This window comes from Anser brachyrhynchus, assembly GCF_964034855.1.
Source record: "Anser brachyrhynchus genome assembly, chromosome: 2".
NCBI classification, from domain to species: domain Eukaryota; kingdom Metazoa; phylum Chordata; class Aves; order Anseriformes; family Anatidae; genus Anser; species Anser brachyrhynchus.
The window spans coordinates 88,494,686-88,515,237 of NC_137695.1; the positions used below are offsets into that span (position 1 = coordinate 88,494,686).

The 20,552-nt window shown below is 41.8% G+C and overlaps 1 protein-coding gene across 5 annotated transcripts; it reads left to right on the plus strand.

The window, feature by feature from the left end:
• The first annotated feature begins 52 nt into the window (after positions 1-52).
• On the plus strand, positions 53-19,912 carry LOC308189850 (uncharacterized protein). Of its 5 annotated transcripts, XM_080580403.1 has the most exons (5): positions 53-193; positions 6,786-6,930; positions 13,596-13,723; positions 14,415-14,576; positions 19,533-19,912. In XM_080580403.1, exons 2-5 carry the CDS (start codon positions 6,873-6,875, stop codon positions 19,551-19,553), a joined length of 369 nt encoding a protein of 122 aa, XP_080436529.1. In that variant the 5' UTR covers positions 53-193; positions 6,786-6,872; the 3' UTR covers positions 19,554-19,912. The 5 variants fall into 5 exon arrangements, 2 of the variants coding, with proteins under 2 accessions (XP_080436529.1, XP_080436530.1); XM_080580404.1 differs by lacking the exon at positions 53-193 and having other exon boundaries at positions 6,775-6,930; XR_013946648.1 differs by lacking the exons at positions 6,786-6,930; positions 13,596-13,723; positions 14,415-14,576; positions 19,533-19,912 and adding exons at positions 1,287-1,450; positions 1,806-2,380 and having other exon boundaries at positions 89-193.
• The last annotated feature ends 640 nt before the right edge of the window (positions 19,913-20,552 follow it).

Consider the following 20,552-nt stretch of genomic DNA (forward strand, 5'->3'; position numbering starts at 1 on the left):
CCCTGATTTGGGCACCCCGGCCTCTGACGGCCGTTTCAGGAGTTTCCCTGCTCCCCCCCCCCCCCCCCGCTCTCCGTGTGGTTCACCTTGGTTTGCAGCCGCGGTGGGGGGGTGACGGAGATGGCGGATGGGCCAGGACGCCAGACAAGGCAGGGAGCGGGAGACACGAGCAAGCAGGCTGAGTAAAGCAGCGGTGAGGAACTCCAGAGAGGGTCTGAGGGAAGGGGGAGAACTCCAGAGAGGGGCTGAGGGAAGGGGAGATGCTCCCTGACTTGCCTTTCCACCGAGCTGCCTTGGAGACTGACCCCTGGGGTACAACTAATTTGGCCACCCCTTTTCCCAACCCTCCCCTCACATCAGCCTTGAGCTCTTATCTGTGCAAATTCTGCCCCTCAGAAAGCTACGCACTCAGCTCTTTGTCCATAGGAAATTCAGTAAGCTTCTCTGGCCTCAGCAGCCAGAGTTTCTTCCTCAGCAAGCAAGACTTGGCAAATCTATGCCAGAAGCTGCACGCCAGTGATGGCATTGCTATCTGCAAGCTATTAAATATTTGGAAACGTTCAGACACTGGATTAATTCGCCAGTAACAGAAAGGAAAAGTACGCCTTCATCTTTTCTGTACTACGTGAATGGAAGATTACCATAAACCCCCACCTTTGCCTTCGACCCGTGCTCCTGCATTATGATCAAAGCACCTGTTTATGTGCATTTACCTCAATGTTCAGTAAAACACTTATTGTGCTATAGGCATCCTTAATTTCATCTTCCCTCACTTTGACAGCCTGAGGACTGACTCCTGGCTGCTCAGCAGAAAGTTGAGAATGCTATTTTCTGTTTCCTTCTCCCCTTCTGTGTTATACAGAGAGGGCCTTGGGGTAAGGGAGGCAGCTGGCTATCCCAGCCGTAGGTAGAGAAACAAAAATACACATTTGCAAAAGCAAAGCATTATTGGTCTCTTATTTCCCTGTTAACATGGGTAAAAGTTGACTGAGTCACCACAGCTTAGTAATTACCCCTGGTCATCCGAGCCGTACACCACAGTAATGAGCCACATGCATGTTCTTAATTTGTGCCCTTATGAAAATAAATAGCCTAGCTTGCATACTTTGTTTTGCAAGCTTTGTGGATTGGAGTCTGCACGCTGTCACTTACCATAGCTCCAGGAATGAATGGTGAGCTATTAAATCACCGGATCTTGATTTCATAGCACCGTTCATTGTCTACTTAGTATATTTTCAATCTCTCTTTTTCGCTCCTAAATGTAAACGAATTCCTGACTATCCTAGAATACATGCTAAAGCTGCATGGGCACAAAGCCTGTACAGAACCCCCAAGACCTTCCCACCTCCACATCGACAGCAAACTACACTGCGCGGTTCATTTCAGGAACTTGAAAGATTTTCCCTTGCCTCAGCTGCAACTCGTCCCACTGCGCTGACCCCGAAGGAAGGTACACACAGCCTGCATCACACCCACTCCTTCCTTGTCTGTCCCTGGCTCTCACGCCCACCTGCATGCCCAGTGACATCCCCACCGCTCCTGGCCCCTTCTGCAGCTGTTTCACAAAGCAGCACCTGCGCTGTCTTCTCTCCCTGCCTATAGTCCTGTTGCTGTTCCCTCTTCTCACACCCTCTCCTTGACTTCACCATTTCACGTTAGTTTATTCTCTACCAATGTTGTCTGAATGTTTTCTACTTGATAGCATCTTCTCTTCCAAGCCATGTAAAATGTCATTATAGGAGTATATAAAGGCTGTCACGACCCAGCACAAAGTAGTGTTTTCTTATTAAGTTCATTTTATACAGCACAGCAGAAGAGTGACATAAATCACTGAAATCACCATCTCAGTGCCTCTCCAGAGCGCCAGGAGCAGCAACACAGGTTGACCACAGCCAAAATCCTTCAGTCCCATTTAGCTGATGGAAGAGCCAAAGGAAGTTTGCAGAGCGCGGGAGCTTGTCTGCGGTCTCCAGTCTCCTTGGCAAGCAGCCCAGCTCTCCAGAAAGGGCAAAGGCTGCGCTTCTAGTGAGCATTGTAATCCCCACAATTGGGATGCTGTGCTCAGTTTTTAGGCATGGTGCTTTAGGGCTGAGAGGGGCTGTATGAGTTCTTGCAGATCTCATAAAATATCTGTGAGAGTGAGCATTTTAGCATTTCCCTGTCTGTATGGCTTCATCACTGACCATCTCTGTTTAGATGGCCTCCTCAATATATTTCCAAAGACTATTAGGCCATCCAGATGACAACATTTTTCCTATAAAATAGTTTAGGCCTTTAAAAATAAAACTTAATCAGCTGTGCAAAATCATGTTTCTGCTTTTATTGTCTTCAAGACATTCTTTGTATTTTTCCTTACCTTCACTGCTAATAATATTACCAAACAAACCTTGAAGACTACATTCTTTTTCCAACAAATCTGGCCTGCTAGGTTTCAAGGATTTTGGTTTATATTATAAACTTAACTGAACACAGAAGGAATCTAGTAAGACAAGTCTAATACTGAAGATATTTTTTCTAATGTAGCAAAGAGGTTAAAATTAGGTCAGCATTAGCTAACATGCACCAGTTAACCATGCCTTTTCTCTAATCTAGCATATACCTTTTCGTATGACATAGCTATTTGAGGGCCATCCTACAGTTGGAAACAAGGTTTGTTATAGATAGCAAGGCATAAGTGCAACAAACCTAAGTTTATAGCAGGAAAAATTTGTGAATAGGAGTTATTAATGTGGTTAGGTTTAGTTAATAGCAAACATAAATTTTTAACCACATAAATCCAACTCCTCTTCCCATTCTAAGTAATTCTGGAAATTGCCATTTAGGCATTATTCCCTGTAAGAGAGTATGTTTACTGTACAGTTGCAAAATTCCTGGCTATGTAATTATAAAAATTGGAGTTGCATAGCCTCAAGCTCACAACATTCTTTTATTTTGCTATCCGCATATAAATATATATATATATATGAAGGGAAATTAATTTTTCAGGTCTTGTTAGACCATTCCCTTGAGTCCCAGAGCCACCCTTCTTCAGGGAGTTGTTTTGGGATTTAACCATTCAGGTCCTATTGGTTTTATTCAGAACTTGAAGTAACTGTGAGCAAATTACATCAATTTTAGAGGAATCTTTCAAACTAACAAAACTGATGAGTACTTTTTGAATAAATGTCAAATCATTACTAATCCATTCAAGACTAACATAACATTATCAAATACCACTGAAGAGACTGAATTTACTTCAGAAATGCACAATTACTTGATGACTATGTGGACTCAAGGGGAAACTAGGATATTGTGTTTGGCTCTGTCTATAACCACACAGCAAATCACTGACAAGTTTCTAGGGTCTTTGGAACAGCGATTTTATTTTTCTTTGTGGTTTTAGAGACATAGTGTAAGCAGCCTGTGATGTCATTTGAGAACCTGGAGTAATACAGGAAGAACCAAAAAGATACTAATCATACAAAAACATGACAAAGAAGTCATCTAAAAGAGCACATGGATATGGATTTGGATATTGTATTAAGTGTTAAAGAACTACAGCTGAGACAATTTATAATTTTGTAGTTATCAGGTAACGACTTAGTGTGTGTGCAGAAATAGTGAGGCTTGCCCTTTGTCTTCAGCAATCTCTAGACCTGTTCTGTTCAGTAAGATAGATCCCTTCAGAGATTTCTTTTTATCTCCTGAGGTTTATTGGAGTCAGTGAAGAGGGTATTTTGCCTTAAGACACCTAGAAAAGGGAATTGGGAGCATGCATAATTTCTTGCTTGATGCAAAAATCTAGCGACTTTCCCAGCCTGTGTGTGGAAAAAGCTGCTGAGGAAATCCCTGCCCGACCATTCAGTCCTGCCTGCACGCCTCGGTGCGATCTGGCAAGAGGATACATGGGGCGAGAGACTGCTGGAGAGAGCACACATGATTCAGGACCGGCCAAATGCTTGTGCTAAGGAGCTGCAGACAGATTGAACACCGTCATGCACAGTAAAAGCGTCATGGAAAGAGAGGGTCCTTTTGCCTTAGAGGGTACTGCAGAGCATGCGTGCAGAGCATGGGATGGGATACCAACTTGGAGGGGAAAACACTCTACAGCTGTGATGTGAGTAGAGTAAAAGGAATTTCTGTGAACTCAGCCATCAGGAAATTAAAAGCGGGTTATATTAAATGTGGCTAAAAGTGGTCATGGTAGACATTGGCATTACTCATACTGAAGCTGGTGTGTCTCCACAGTGTGCTGAGTCTTCAGTCTATGAGCTGTACACTCTTTGTGCATTTTATTTTAAAAGTTGGATATTGATTACATGCTTATTCTTTCTCTTTGTTCCCCAACAGTTTTATGGTTTGTTGCTTTCCCACAACATTTCATTTATATATTTTGGACAACTAACCTTCTATATCCTCTGTTTTCTGCCATTCCTATTAGGTGAACTTTTTTCAGGATTTGAAACCCCAGCCCTAGTCTGCAGATAAGCTAACAATAAGAAAAGGATATTAACATCAAGAAAAGGATACCTGCACAGACTACTGGCCTCATGGAATGGCTCAGACCTCGCATTCTTGGGCTCAGCTGTGGTCACAGCCTTTCTAGGAAAGATGCTAACTTAAGTTGCTTCCCAAAATCATAAGAATTGCATCGCTCAAACTTATCTGAGAACAGTATAAGAGAAGACAGTGTAATTATCCAGGGAAAATATTAGATTATTCTTTAAGAGCATATCATATAATATGACTGAAAAAAAAAAGGGCAGTCTTTACCAGCTTGGAAATCAAATCTATATACCAACAAAGTATTAGCCAATTGACGTAAATGTATCTTCATTGTACTGAAGCGAGTAATCTCATTCAACATGCTGGTCAGGGTGACCCAGCTACAGCCCTTCCTTACTGTAAGGATTTTGCTCTTTGTTTGTTAAGCCAAGAGGAACCTGAAATTGTCAGAGCAGCATTTCAGAAAAGAGACTCACAGCCTCCCAAATGCTGGTGCCACAAACACTCCCTCCAACATTACCTCTTTCTGTAACGAAAAAATGTTGTGCTATGCTTAGAAATATCATCTCAGTTTTCTTGGAAGAAAAGTAGAGCTCTTGGACCACTCAACACAGCAGGACTAGTAGAAAGGGAAACTCCATGAGCCTTTTGTGTGAATAGCTTTCCATGGGTCTGAAAACAGATCATTTAGAAGTGACGTCAAATTACAGCACTTTATTTTGGTATGACACTTTTCCGGTCATTTGGGTATAGATAGGCCATGCTTTTGTAAAGCAGGGTAGGACTGACAATACAGCAGAAGGGATGTTGCATGCATTGTCTTGTGCAATAATGAGGAATACAGAAAACTCATTGCGTAAGCTATTGACATGGCATGTTCCTGATTTTCCTCATGCAGCACACTGCATACACAACAACACGTGGCTCCACCATTTAAACTCGCCTCTGCCCCTCCCATGTATTGTAGCCCAGATTGCCTCTGAGCAACAATTGCTTGCGCTGTAAATACTGGCAGTGAGGAAGGCCTTCTCTGAAACACTGACTTTTAGGCAAGACCTGTGCTTCTAAATGCTGAAGTAACTCAAAAAAATTAGTCCCTGCAGTGACCAAATGCCCTTAGAAAACAATTCTCCAGTGAGCTATGTCTGCACTGAATATTCAATACCGGGGTTTCTATTTCAAGAAGGCTATTTCTATTTTCATATATATAATATAGCCAAGCTATAATCAGAAGAATTATATCCACCCACAGTCCTGTCTATAAATATTAAATACTGCATGAGATAAGCTTTATTAACAACGTCTGCAACTATCTTTTAGCTCACAGACTGGTTTGAAATTTCTACTACTTTTAAATAGATGTTTCACTACAGTCTTTCACTGAACTTTCTAGTGAAAGTTTCTCATTTCACTCTTGCATCAACGAATGGACCTTTCATGCCAGGCAATTAATCCTGATTGATAGCAACATAAAGTGAAAACAGGTTTTGGTTCTGTATTTAAATAAAAATTAACATGCTAAAGAGAAAGACATATACGTATGAACTTACCCCAAACCAGAAAAGTAGCACTCTTGGTTTGCTGGTATTTCTGTTAAGTTACTCAGCTTGTGATTGTCTTAGCTTAACAACACTTTTGAGCCCACAAAGATGTAGACATGTGGAAGCTCACCGGTATTATGCTGAACTTATATTATTTGATTCTTTAGAAAAAAAAAAAATAGGACCCTTCGACATATTATGTCTAGAATTCTTTATAAACTGAACATAGACTTGAACAGCTGCATGCTGTTAAGTTACTACATGTGCCCCAAAGGCCTACCTGTGCATTCCTTCCCTAAATGTAGACCTCTTGAATGTGATGAAATCACTGAATTATATCAGCATGAGAATCAGATCCCTAAAGGATAGAGCTTCAGTGGATGCTATTGTCAGGAAAGCATCTGAAGGCAGGTGAATTCTGAAGACTGGTATACCTAAGACCTTATATATAATTCATACCCAGGTTACAAATGTAAGGAGGTAAGCAACAAAGAAACTACCTTGAGGAATTCTCACTAAGCATATTTGGGTTGCCATCAGGTACAATATATTTTTCCCAGTCACCACCATGCCACAGCACATTCACTGCTACAGAGGCTGTTTTCCCCACTACCCTCCCTTCTGCGGCAATCAAAGATTTCTTAACTCTCCCTTCCAAACATTTCTGAGGCTTTACAACTTGTCACAAAACAGTAATAACTTTCTCTCTTTCTGCTAACATACCTTGAGACCAATCCTGCTGCTTATCTTTATTTCCAGAAGATACGAGTTAGCTGGGTATGGCAAAGGAAGAAGAAAGGAGGTCTTCCAAAGATGTTGTACTAATCCAGGAGAAGCTGGGCTGAGATGATGCACACAGTTGGCTCACCACAGTGTCATTGGGCAGCTGCAGTCACGAGACAAGGTAATGTTTTTCTCTTTGGAAAGGGTTGTGGTCACCTTCCTCACCCTGCTCCTGCAGCCAACATATAATTAGAAACAAGAACAACTCTCTCTGAATTAACAAGGAAGAGATTGGATGAACTGGTCATCAAAGAGGGGTGGATGAAATATGGATTATCAGGAGAACATCACTGGCCTGATTCAAAGCCTACAGATATTAATGAGGTTTTCTACCCGCTCCAATCGGTTTTCCCAAAATTTTCACATCATTTGCAAACATGGGTAGTAATGACTTGGCTTTTTATACAACCTTTCCTCTGTCATTTCTTCCCCTCTTCCTCCTTAATGTGAAGTTAAGCATGTCTTAATCATACCTCTAGTCACTTGTATTGGTGCACCCAGGAATAGCCTGTAACCACAAGAACTTTTACAGGAACCTACTGTTTAATGGCCCCAAAGGGCCAACATGAAGGAAGAATCTCTAATGTGCTTTAAATACCCTGTACCTTACATTAGGTGACTGACTAACCTTTGGAAATTTCTCTATCTTCTCCTAGTGTGTCAGCTCTCCTCACACTCCAGTCTCAGTGCAGGGGAGGGGTATAAGTTATGACATAATTAACCTGAAACAACACTCCCTTTCTTTAGGTGAGTCATTTGCAGTTATCCAGAAAATGTACAGCATGAAAATTACCTCCGGTTCAGGGTAGTAAGAATACAAAGTAGCCACTTAGAGTTACTTCGGAAAAATAAATATGGAACACTTCTAATTTATAAATAAAGAAAACTAATTTCCTACCATTCACAGTAAGTGGCTAGAATAACCAGATTACACAGCTTCCCGTGCATTCCCAACCAGGCCTGTGAGTGGGGTGGTGCACTGCCTTATTGCCTGAGGGACAGCCCAGAAAGCAAACGGTGATGCACAGAGCTGTGCCTGCCTTCCCCTCTGCCCCGTGGCTCTTTTTCCAAGAGCATTGCCCGCAGCAGCCAGTGTCTGGCACGGCGCTTGTTGCCCGGCCTGCTGGCACAGCGCTGCTTTCCACAAGAGCAGGCAGCAAGCCAAAGCCCCACCTTGTCTCCACCTTCTCCTGCCTCAACAGAGAGGGACAAGAGTGAAAAACAAGAGTCCTGCATGGGCTGAGGTTTCCACACGGTGCACGTATGACAGAAATGCCTCACTAGCCACCTAGGGTCTAGAATAGAGACCCCAATCTTTATTAAATAAACATCTATCCATAGTAATTTAAAGGAAGACATTGGTTTAATTTTTATACTGATTCATAACCTGGTGAATTAAAGAAACCCACTGATTTATTTACATTTTTTTCCTTTTAACAGAACACGACAAATGAGAGCGTAAATCCTCCTGAAACATGTTAGATTAATACCTGTCATAATGATGGAAGTGCTTTCACAGCACTGGTTGGTGTTTTAAATATAGTTGTCACAAAAGTCACACTGACTTCAATGAACACAAATGAACCAAAATGCGCAGATCTTTGCAAATTTTCAGTCAAACTATATTTTGAAAACTGTCTATTGTTTCTTTGAACTTCCAAGGGAAAATGAAAAACAAGAGAGTGACATTTCCACTGTTCATATCTCCTTTGCTTATGACATGCCGTCCAGTCCCAGGATTTATGAAGCAGGGGCCTGCCAAGTAAGACCCTGTACATATTATGCACAAGCAGTAACGAGCTGTGGGCCACGCAGCAACCTTTGCAGCCCAAGCCATGGCTTCTGTGGAGATTTCTTGGGGTGTTTGGTGCAAGCAGCACCCTGCTTGTCCTCGTTACTGTACACACAGGAGATAGCCGTCCTCCTGCAGAGGGTATGGGGACCTTTGAGACAGGGAAGGTGTGTTTGCATGAAGTCACTGGCAGCGATTTTGCATGCAGCTGCTTCCTGCAAGTGGTGAATTTTAAAGCAGGGATTTAGCACTCTCAAGGTGGTCCTGTCCTGATGTAGGAGTGAGCAAGCTCCCACTCGTAAACATTTGTGTGCCACCATAGCCTGGCACGACGATTTTCTTGTTGTGCAAGGAGGTGCGAGCTGGAGCTAGGTTCCCATGGCAGGCAGTCACAGGGGACCTGGGGCCACCCTCACTGCACGTGGGGAGCAGCAGTGGCTTCTTCTGAGGTGCACGCCCTGATCCTCCTCCAGCAGAAACCCTGCTGCACAGACATAAGCACAGCATGTCTGGGGTGCAGAGAGTGCTTTGCTTGCCTGCTGCATCATTTCCAGCCTGCAGAGCTCACGAACGCTGTAACGCACCAAAGAGGTGTGCCTCTATGTTATTGCTGTACACCCTTTTCTTCTTGTTGCATGCCAGCCGTTGTAGCAAAAATACAGGGATTTTCCAAACTGAAGGTTTTCATGCACTACCCTACAGCTACTGCAGCTCTGAAACACTTCTTTATCGAGTTGCCCAATCCTAGCTGAACTGCTGCCAAACTGCCAGCCTATGTTAAGCAATAGGTCAGCCTCCAGTGCACGGGCCTCCCAGAGCAGGTACAGCTTCCCCATTCCCCATTAGTCTCAGACCATAGCAAATTAAGTGGACAGCTCATGCAACTGAAGGTGTAGCATTTTTAATCACTTGAAAAAGAATGACATTTGCAAGACTGTCATTGCAAATTCAGTTTCAAAAGAGTTTCATATTTCATAAGTGTCTAGTTTTTTCAGTTTACCAAATGACATGTGATTCATTTATGCATTGCAGTTGCATCTACAAACTGTTGTCTAATACAGATGTTGAAAACTACATTTTTTACCCTACAGCTTTATGAGTACCTCATTCCTTCCCAAAAAGGCTAATAATGGCTATACCTGGAATTTCTAAATGTATTTAACATAGACTCTAAAATTTAAAAATATATATTTATGCATATATATATGATATTATGATTCTAGAATTTTTGTTTTGTTTTGTTGTTGTTTGGTTGTTTGTGGATTCTTGAGTGCCCAAGTGAGTATAAGTGCATATTTGGATATCTATGTTAGTGTACCCAATTTAGATCATTGCTTGTATTGTTGGCAATCTGAGGACATTTAAGGTCAACTCATAACTGAACCCCAAGATTCCGAGCTGTTATTCCTAAATGGAGGTTTTTCAAGGGAAAGAGCATACAGTTCTTCAGCTGAGTCAAGAAATTAGATAGGAACTTTCCCTTTGTTTGAATTGGAAGCACAAAATGAAATCAGAGGTTTTGTAGTGCTCTGGTAAGCAAGGACAAAACAGGCTGTGGAAAACCCAGGGAAGGAAATTTCAATTAATATGATATCTTCAACAGTCTTGTGACAATGCGTAACAAGAAAACAGCCAATGGAAGTCCTACTAACATTTCAGTTATTGGGTTAAGACTTGGAAAGGAATAGTGATTGAGAAAGGGAAGAAAGGCATCAGCAGAAAAAGAAAACAAAAACAATTTTTCCCCTAGGCCTTATTGCAAAATTAAGCTATAAAATATTTGTATCCAGCACCCCTACTGGGAGGCCTCCGTCACTGGGCCCTGGGGACGTAGGGCCAAGAGTTCCCATGTGCAGCTCTAGCAGTAGGGTAAACTTCGTTTCTGACATGGCAAGGTGAGCTGGGTATCACTGCCTCCTGGAAAAGAGAACAAGCTGGTTTTATTTTCAGCAATGTTCTAAGCAAAGCCAAACAGTTCTAACTTTTTACTGCAACTGGGAACCGAATGCATGGGCATGAAGAGGGTGCTTCAGGGAGGTATATGATGAAAGATCCTGCTAACACCATTGTAAAAGCAAGGCTGCAGCAGGGTGCTGAAAGGATGCCATGGGTAGCTTTCTTTCTGGAACTTCCATTTTTAATGGCAGAGAAATTGAAAAGTGAGCAAAAGGATTTTGAATTCCTGAGCTCATGGCTGCTTTGAGAAGCCGAAGGAGGGGCTGCCAAGCACCTAGACAGCAAGGCTTAATTCAGTGCCTTTGGATCCTGAACCTGATGTCTCAGCCCCAAAATCAAAGAGATCCCCCCCACACCTTGAACCCTGAGGGGACGGAAGCCCCAGCAGAGAAGCACTCTTTTGCCATTCAGTGGGGCAAGGGGGAGGCGAACAGAGAGCACCAACAGACGTGCCCTAAACATTTTTTTGTTGTACACTGTGTTACAAGGCTTGAGAGGCATTGCTGAGAAACGGAGTTGCAAACTGGAGAAAAGTTTGCAGCTATAATAACAGTATTTATTGTTTCATAATTTGCTTGTAGCTTTGTGAAATGTATCTGGGTAAATGGCTGTCCCAGTCCAAGGCAAGGACAGCCTCTGGCAGCCTGAGCAAGGTGAGCAGTTCTGCTCAGCGAGCAGGGAGGTCACAAGGTTTTGTGCTACAGACCGTACAAGCTTAGGAGACAGAAAAAACAATTTCCATGTCTTCTTGAAGGTCTTTCCCCCATTCCCCACTTGATTCAGTTCAACTACTGGCTATCTTAGGACAGGAGCAGCTGGTAGAGGTCCAGGGGCCACGGAGGGCTCAAGGCACAGCCAGCAGGGAGGTGAGCAGCTGAAAGGGAGTTTCATTGCTTGAAACTAATGTTTATCACCCAGCAAAACTCAGCGTTCACAGTTGATGGGGAAAGGAACAGCCTAGAAATTGCTTCCATACAGGAAAAGACTGTGAGCTGTTGCAGCTGAAGAATAGCTGTAGCAATCAGTTACTATTACTCTGTTTATCTACGCAGTCAGATTGGTGGGTTTTTGTTCCCCCTTCTCAGAGAAAACAAACAAACAAAACCCCTCAAGCAAACCACAAAGTAAAAGCTTTGTTAGCTATTTGATTCATATCTGCCATTGGGAAAAATTACCTAATTCAGCCTAATTTTCCTAGTTGCCCAGGTGTGGCCTAAATCACTGCTTTAGGGGCAACTCCCTTAGATTTGAACTCAGACCCTGCTATGGCCAGTCACGTCCTTGCAGGAGGGTTGCATCTGAACAACACGAGCAGTGTTTCAACTAAATGACTGCATTTCTTTTCCTAGAGGATCCCTGCTACCACTGGTTGTAGGATGGAGGCTAGTCTGAGGATACACTGACTGCATAGTCTATCTCATTAGTTGGAAAAGGAAGCAAACACGGAGATTCTAGGGAGAAAAAAGGGCAATGTTGTATTAAAGTAATTAAATGCCATCCCAGGCTCCAACAGACTACTTGGCTCTGAGCAATTATGAATAATGCTGGGTACACGGGATGAAACTTAATTTAGGCTGCAGTTTCATAGTCACTTCAAGCTAATCTAAGTTGGCACCATATAAAAGAAACAGTCTCGCCTGCCTGCCTCGCCTGTCCCCAGCAACACTGCTCCCTCATTTATTTATTTATTTTCTTTTCCTGCTGCTACTCCATTCCCTCTTCCCCCCACCCCCTGGACACACAGAGCAGCTTTATCTGTCTCGGCGTGGTATGAAGTAGGACAGGAGGCATGCCCGCGCAGAGACAGGCAAAGCTGATCCCTGCTCTGCTCAAGCACACTTAGAGCCATCCTGTGCCCTGCTCCAGGTTAGAGCTGTCCTGTTAATAACGTGAAAAGAAATAAACAAACAAAACCAACCCAACCAGAAACAACAGAGAAGGATTTTGGTTTCCTGATCTGTTTTGGGGTGGGGTGGGCAGGTGCCTCAGCAACAATTTCAAGCACTAGTGGAAACGTGGCCAAACACCCCAAGTATGGTAAAACTGTGGAGCAGCTGAAGAACCGGGACTTGAAACTGCCTGCAGTCAGTACTAATTTTGGCATTTGCTAGCTTAACTTTGCTTTGTATTAATGTTGTGTAACATATTCACTTCTAGAGGTCACAGCCCATCAGCCCTCATCCACTCGTCAATTGTCAAAGTAAGGGCAAGCAAAATCCTATTTCAGCTGGGGTGGGAGGTTTTCTTTCTAGTATTCAAAAAAAAAGAACAACAAAAAAAACCCCACGATGTTTGGCATGTTAGGATATTGACACCCTTCCACCACTGTGGAGGGGGAGTTTATCTTTGGATACTATGATGGGACATTGACCTCAATCAATGTTTTGGAGTCATTGATCCCATGTCAGGAAGCCCAAGTTGAACTCAGCAAACACAAATGAAGTGTGTGCCCATGAGTGTACAGCTTATTCTACCTTTTCTGGATTTCATATTTATTTTCATAGGAGCAACCTCAGTCCCAGAACTGAACATCTATGCTTGTTTTTAGGTAAACACACAAGACAAAATATGACCGAAGTGCGGAGGCATTATTTAAGATACTTAAACTACAAATAAAGGCTTAGTAATCAAAAAGCCCCCTATGATAATTTCTAGTCACATGCTCATTTTGCAGGAGGTAGGCTTTGTTGTGCTCTGGAAAAGTAAAGCAACTGTAAGGCAAGTATTACTTGGGTGTAAATTTTATTAAGATCTGCTCTTTACTGCCAGAGATATTTAAAGGGGTTCCATATAAACCAGCACTGTTTACAGATATCTTCTCAGTAGTGGCACTCCATTGTTAAACATTAATTCTTAGGAATGTGTATGTTGTGCAACCTTTTTACATGCTACTCGAATCTGTTAGCAATTTGTAAGGACACTTTTGGTAATTTAAGATTAAAGCATAGGTTTGGGAAAAAAGTTCCCTACACAAAATATAGGAATGCACACATTAAAGTGTAAACTTTTTTTTCTTCTTTTTTTTTTTTTCTTTGCAGTAAAGGTTCCCAGAAGTCTGTGTAACAGGCATTTAATTATTATGCTAGTATTGAAGAAGGGGAGCAAAAAAGACGTTGACAACTTGTCCCCTCTGGTATATTTGCATTCCAGCAGTGGAGGAGAACAGGTATACAAGTGGTAAAAGCAAGCTGGCAAAAAGGCTAGGGAAATAATGTAAAATTTGGGACCATTTCTAGGGAGGCAAGCAAGCAAGAGTACTATTTTTAATGCAAGCTTCCTGTTGAAAGCGTCATAGGTGAGAGGTCTCTGCTCCGCCTGTTGGTGGAGAGGAAGAAAAAATTCTCCATAGAGAATTAAATAGAGTGAACACCCACAATTGCCAGCATCTCTCAGGGAGTGTGCAGCAATACTTGTGTATGAGCTGAGTTTTCTTTGTCTTTTTGGAAAAGAGGAAGTGAATCAGAAACCCCCAGAGAGATTCCAGAAGAAAAAAAAAAATAGAAAAAAATAGAAAGAAAAAAAAAAAGAAAAAAAAAACAAAACAAAAAACGGAGTTATCTTCTTGCCAGCAGGCAACCCTGCCTGACCTACAGTTACGACTTCAGGGAGATTCATGGACAAATGTACCTCACTGTCCAAACCCCACACAGAGGTGTTTGCTTGCTTGTTTGTGCTTTTTTGGGGGGGAGGGATTTTATGGTTTAGCCCAGGTCTGTTACTTCAGAGCGCTTTGACTATTGGCTGTGAAGGGAGCCCACCAGGCTGGGGGTGGCATAGCTGTGCTATCACGTCCTGTAACAATGGAGAGGACTTCATTTCATTGTTTTACAGGGTGTTCTGCTTTTTGCTTACCACAGGTTGAAGACCATGAAGAAAAACATCCAATGTGCAGATTCTTTGGCTGTTTATTAGTGTTATCCTGGACTGATCTGCTTGGTATCTGGAGGCTTCTAGGAAAAGCAGCCAGTAGTTATATGTCAAGAAGCATTACATCTGACATCAGTCCTTCCCTGCGAAAGGTTTGTTTTGGTGATTAGCTGAGATATTGGGGATTCACTTAAATCTTGTCTGTGGGAAAGCACATCACTGACCATGAGAAAAGCACACACACATTGCATAAATGGCAACATGTGTTAAAATGCTTGTGTAAGGAAATTCAGACTGACCCTAGCAGGCAGAGAGAGCTAGAATATTCACTTACAGAAAGTATCTCATTCAGTGAAGCATAATGCACGCTGCAGAAAGTTCAATGCGGTGTCCAGGTGTCAGAGCTGGTCCATATTTTTAGACTCTATAACCTCAGAGTTTGTCTATACAACTGTGCAATTTCCTTAGCTGTTTTGAAAGCCCGATTCTTGTTGGGGACATTTTTCAAAATGCCCGTGGTAGGAAGAAATTGCCCACCTACATCTGAAGCCAAGAAAAATTCCTACAGGAGCTGTCGTGACTCAAGAAGAAACGTGCTCTGCCAAACTGGAACGAGTTCTAAGGGAGCAGGGCTTATGATCAATCCATTACATAAACCTCAGATAAGGGAGTGGCAAGAAACTTTCCTGCCACCAACCAAGAAAAACAGTTAAGGGAAAACAAAGCAGCCACTACATCTGCTCTTAACAATCTACTCCATCTCAGTAGCGCAAGGGCCCCAAAGGGCCTGGTGGTAAATACAGAAGAAATCGAAACCAGAGATTAAGCTGCTGTGCTGAGCCATAATGTCATTTCTTCTAACATCTCCAGGCACAGACAGCAGCTGCAGTTAAGTAGATAGCCTTAGGAAATAGCTTCTTAGTGCAAGAAAGCAGGAGAAAAGTCATTTTCTTTCCTCACATTCTTTTTGCAGTATTTGTTGCTGAAGTTACAAAACTGCTATGAAATGTAAGAATAAAAGACAGTCTTGTGTAGCAAGAGCAAATCAGAGAATTTAAGAAGCATATCTTGATCCCAAGCAGGGTCCTGCATAGGTTTCCATGAACTGATGGTGTCTTTGTGCATCAAACCACCAAAGACACATGGAGAACACTATTGTCTCACAGAGGTAAAGCCTCTCAGCAGAGGTTTCAGTAGAAAATGAATGTGAAACAAAATTTGAAGCTATGTTTCATACTAAATCTGTCATCATTTAGTACTTTGTTGTTACATGTTGACATTAATGACCAGAACCCCTGCAAGTTGTTCTATGTACTGTGCGAGATAATACTGTCAAAATCTAGGGGGGAGAAGAAAACAGTGAAATGGATGTTCATCCAGTGGCTGCAGTGAGATAAAGATCTTTATTTCACTGACCTAGTTCATTCTGAGGGAAAGGAAAGGTTTTGTGCAAACAAAACATAAAAATGTTCGACAGGTTAAATGAGAAGTCTTAATAATCGGTGAAACATTTATCCACGGACAAAACATATGCACATAAGAAATGAACTCTAAGCTCTTTCCCTTAATATCGTGGTACTTTTTCATCATGTAAGAAGACATGTCTTTCCAATTTTTTATCACCATCACTTAAGGATTCAGACGTGACACTTAAAAAATGCAAAACATACTGAAACCTCCTCATAATTTTCAGTTAGCTACAGAATACCTTGAAAACCAAATTCTTTAATAGCTGTGGCGAGGAAATGCAGTTAAGTTACAGTAGGAGAGTATAAGTCTCTCACACATCCTAGAAATAATTAATCTGGCAATGTCTTCATTCCGTCTTCGCATTTCCCTGACAGCCCAGTTCAGGCCAGGACAACAGACAGGGCTTATACTGACGCAGAGGAGTTCTCGAGCTAAGGTGCCCTAAGTCAGATCTGAACAAAAATAAATAAATAAATAAATAAAAATAAACCAACCACTACCACAACCAAGGACCTAAGCAAACAAACAAACAAAAAAATCCCAAACATAGTTAAAAAAAAAAAAAAGTAAAATTTTGTAAGAACAACCAGATTAGCTCAGACTAAAGATCCACCTAGCCCACTGTCCTGCCTCTGCCAGAGGCCACCAGCAGTGAGCAGCTGGGGAAGAGAGTAAGATTGGGGTAAAAGTAAATTGGTAATTTCAGGTGCCTCAGTAAATGCTCAGCAACATAAATAAGCTAATGCTTAATTTGTGTTTAATTGAAGTCTACAGTCTTTATAGATGCCTGTTTTTTTCTTAAAGGAATAAGGGAGGGAGGAGGAAGTTTAGCAACACCATAATTAACTACTTAGGGTAAATCCTCCCATCAGATTCATGAGACAGATTTCAGATAAGCAGCTCAAATGAAGGATTATCTTGCCAGCAATGCGGAAATGTTGATCAGCTTGATATTTCCATTCTGCAGACAAGAGTTCACTCTGGCTGTTCACTATTTTCTGCAAGGAGGTAAATCTCCACAAAGGTAGCAGGTCTGATCCAGAGGGGATTTTATTTTTAAAACCCTGGCATGTGACAATCTTGTACTTGTTGCTTTTCAGGCAGAAATGAGATCTGAATATAAATGATGCTCAGATACCTTATTTGAGCAGGGTTACTAAGCAGACAGATGCCCTTGTGATATATGATGGATGGGATAGAGCGTACTGCATATGTGCTAATATTGTCTTAATGCAAACATTAGCACTTGTGAGTATTACTGAGAATTCAAGCATTTTGGAAATATTAAGTTCAATTAAAAAAAAAATACAACTCTCTCAGCATATCCTTGATGGCATTTAAAGACAAGTGGAACCCACCTAGCCAGTATATTTAAATTTCAAGGAAATAAATCCTTTCCATCATCAGGAATCCACTGAAAAAAAAAAAAAAAGTATACAAAAGTTAAACTGGAGCCTTCTGATATGAATAGCAGTGTTGCGCACAGCAGTCTTGGCTGGTGTCTGGGCAGCCAATGTGGCTGAACAAGGAAGATACTTCCAATCTCAGTGGAAAGGAAACACATTTAGTGGCACGTTCTGCTTAGCTCTTACCCTGCCTGCTTTTTACTGAGCCATTTTCAGCCCAGAGAAGGGGCTGCTGTGTTGTAGTCAACTGCCATCAGCTAGGCAATATACTGCAGAATATTTCAGTATTTCTGACTGTTTTTCTTTGCCTTTCATGCCTGATCCTATGAAGTATTTACACAAGCCCAAAGAGGGAGGGCTATCATTTTGTCACACTGACGTCTCACAAGTAACAGAAGTTTAATATAATTTTTCCTCTTGCTGCCAAGGAAGCAGCTGAGAATATGGTCTGGATGCTGTTTTTCTCATGTATCATCTGCATCAAGCTTTTTAATTTCCAGCAGCAAGACTGGATGGCTTTTGTCTCATTCAGAAGCGGTAGAGATGGCTTTAACAATATCCTAATTTCAATGTCAGGATCTAAATGCAGTTTACTGCATAGGGTTCTTCAAGGATCTCTCTCTCTTCTTCCTTACATAGTAGAAATAAATAAATACACACTTCAGTTATTTTTCTTTTTAACGAGCAAGAGAAGATCCAGAAGCCTCTAGGAAGCAAATAAGCAAACAAAAACAAAACAAATCAAAAACCAACAACAGCAACAAAAAACAACACAGAACCAAACTCCAGATAATACAAGAGTTGCTATTACTGCACTCACAGAAGTAGTACCAGTCTCTTCAGATTTCATCACTTGAATACAGACTGCATATTTGACTAGAGTAGATACAAGAAATTCTGTATGTCCAGGGAAATGTTTTTCATTCCCATTGTTTGACTTATGCAAATAGGTTGGAGATTTTGCCCACAAGCAAAATATCATATTGCCCATCCTGACAAAAGAAAAGGTATTGTAGTCATGCCCCACAGTTTCCCCATGTGAAATTATTATTAGGTGTCCATATTATTATTATTAGGTGTCCATAAGAGAAAGGTAGACAGTGAAGTGTTTTAACTAGTGTTTCTTCAAAGAGGAGGCTGTTCACTTAAAGTTCATCTCATTAACTACACTTTTTTGTGTTTTGCAGTGGTAGAATGAATCAGTTACAACAGAAAAAAAAAAAAAAGTGTTTTAAACTTGGAACCTAGCCCTGTCCCATCCTTAGTCATATGAAATCCCCCCAAAAAACCCCAAACAAAAATAATTTTTCCTGAATGCATGCCTAAGCAGATAAGCCTCACAGTGAGATTTCCAACCAGTACTCAGGAGACTTAGGTATCAAATTCCCACCAACTGAAAAAAAAAAACAAAAAAACAAAAAAACAAACCTTTTTCCCTCCAAGAGCACTGAGATAAGATCATGTGCAGACATCACAACACACTCGGCTCATGTCTGCGCATTTAGCTCTCAAGTGCTGGTATTGTTTCTGAAGATGTTCAGCTGTGGGCTCCCAAGCATATGAGCTGAGTCTGACGGCCGCACTCTCTTGGAGATTGCCATTTCTCACTCCAGAAACCAGCACTTAAGGTACCATGGCTGAGCCCAAGAACACCAATGGGGCAGCTCACCAGTGAGTCACGAGGATGCCCACACTGCCCACACAAAATAATTTAAAGCCCTACAAAGCAGACCCAGTGCTATCATCTCCAGACAGGCAGCTGCTTCCTGTCAGGAAGAAAAAGCTCCATGTGTTCAGAGAACAAGATAGCTATCATATTTTTATTTTTATATTTTGCTAGCTCTGTCTTCAGAGATGTCCATTTCAAACGTCTCTGAAAACAGTATTGCATGGCACTAAGGAGACCAATATTGGTAAAAACAATCAAATGACATACAAAACATAAATAAATACAGTAGCTGTCTGTAACGTACACACAGAAACAATGATCACTTGTATGCTCCCAGGCATACAAGCACTTACTGAATGTGGACGCCAAATGAACAGGTAAATTGTTGATCAGCCCTCCGGCAGCAGAGTCACTAGGTGGGATCATTTGCATTACCACCCTTAACCTCTTTATCAGTAATCACCTTGTTGATAACAAGCACGCTCATAGGTGCCCAGCTTCCTTCACTGGATAATAAGAAAAACAGTAACATCTCAAGCATCCTTTCATCTTTCTTCTTGCAGTCATGCATATGTACCCGTTGAAAAGTGGAGGCAGCTGTGCATGGAAGGCTTGAGTCCCAAAGGCACCCTCTGTATATCGCCCTTGCAATGCCACCAGGAGGTGGCCCTGCCTGCAGCAGTGGATCGCAGCCCTGTGACACAAAGGACAACTGCCTAAAAGGATTTTGGGGGAGCATGCAATGGAATGGAGCCCAGGATATTGCTTTCAGGCAAGAGTTATTCCTTAAAGAAAATGCTTTGCTCTCAGGAGTAGTTCTCATTTTAGGTTCACTACACCTATAAAATTCTGTTTTCATCTTTCTGCACTAACCACTACTCTTTCAGGCAGCCTGCAAGGCTCAGCTTTATAGCAGCAACAGCACTGGATATAATCCTGTTCTACCTCCATTCCTCCTACAGATAGCCCTGAAGCTGTAAAGAAAAAACAATTCTCTGAATGCTTATATATAAGGTAACATTTATAGCAGACATTGAAAACAGTTTCAAACTCTGTAGGCTGTAGCTTGCTTGAAATTTACTAGACTGTACAAGATGCTTGCCAAAAGTCTTACTTTCCACAGCTACAAGGATACGAGAAAGGAAGGAGGAGCAAAGAGGAGAGTGAAGCAAAGAGGAGAGCAATGCTCTCAGTGACCTTGCCCTGTAAAATTGCTTGTGGCTTGGCCGTGACTGCAGAGTCCCTGTTCAGTCACATTTGGTGTTTGTAGTAAATCTAGTTCAGGTTGTTCTTGTGAAATAATCTGTACTTCCCACAGAAAAAAAAAAATAAAAAATGTACCTGTAAAGTAAAAGGGCTCTGCAAGTAAGTCTTATTTACTGTCAAGTAGCTGCTGGTTATCTCAATTATTCAATAGCAGATGGAGCTTTCACAGACCTAGATACTTCTTACGCACTAATTAATACTCTCAGCTCTTACTGAAATTAGTGGTATTATGGGATTGTTACCTTCAGGCATTTAACTTAGATAACCAAATTCATCCTCTCTTGCTTTAGACATTGCCTCCCAGAGACAGAATTCAG

Excerpts from the sequence above, each read along its gene's own strand:
- LOC308189850 (XM_080580403.1), top strand. The coding sequence starts at position 6,873 with ATGATGCACACAGTTGGCTCACCACAGTGTCATTGGGCAGCTGCAGTC. Across the intron at positions 13,724-14,414 it reads CCAGCAGTGGAGGAGAACAG|GTTGAAGACCATGAAGAAAA; the intron begins GTATACAAGTGG and ends TGCTTACCACAG. Across the intron at positions 14,577-19,532 it reads TCAGTCCTTCCCTGCGAAAG|TCATGCATATGTACCCGTTG; the intron begins GTTTGTTTTGGT and ends TTCTTCTTGCAG.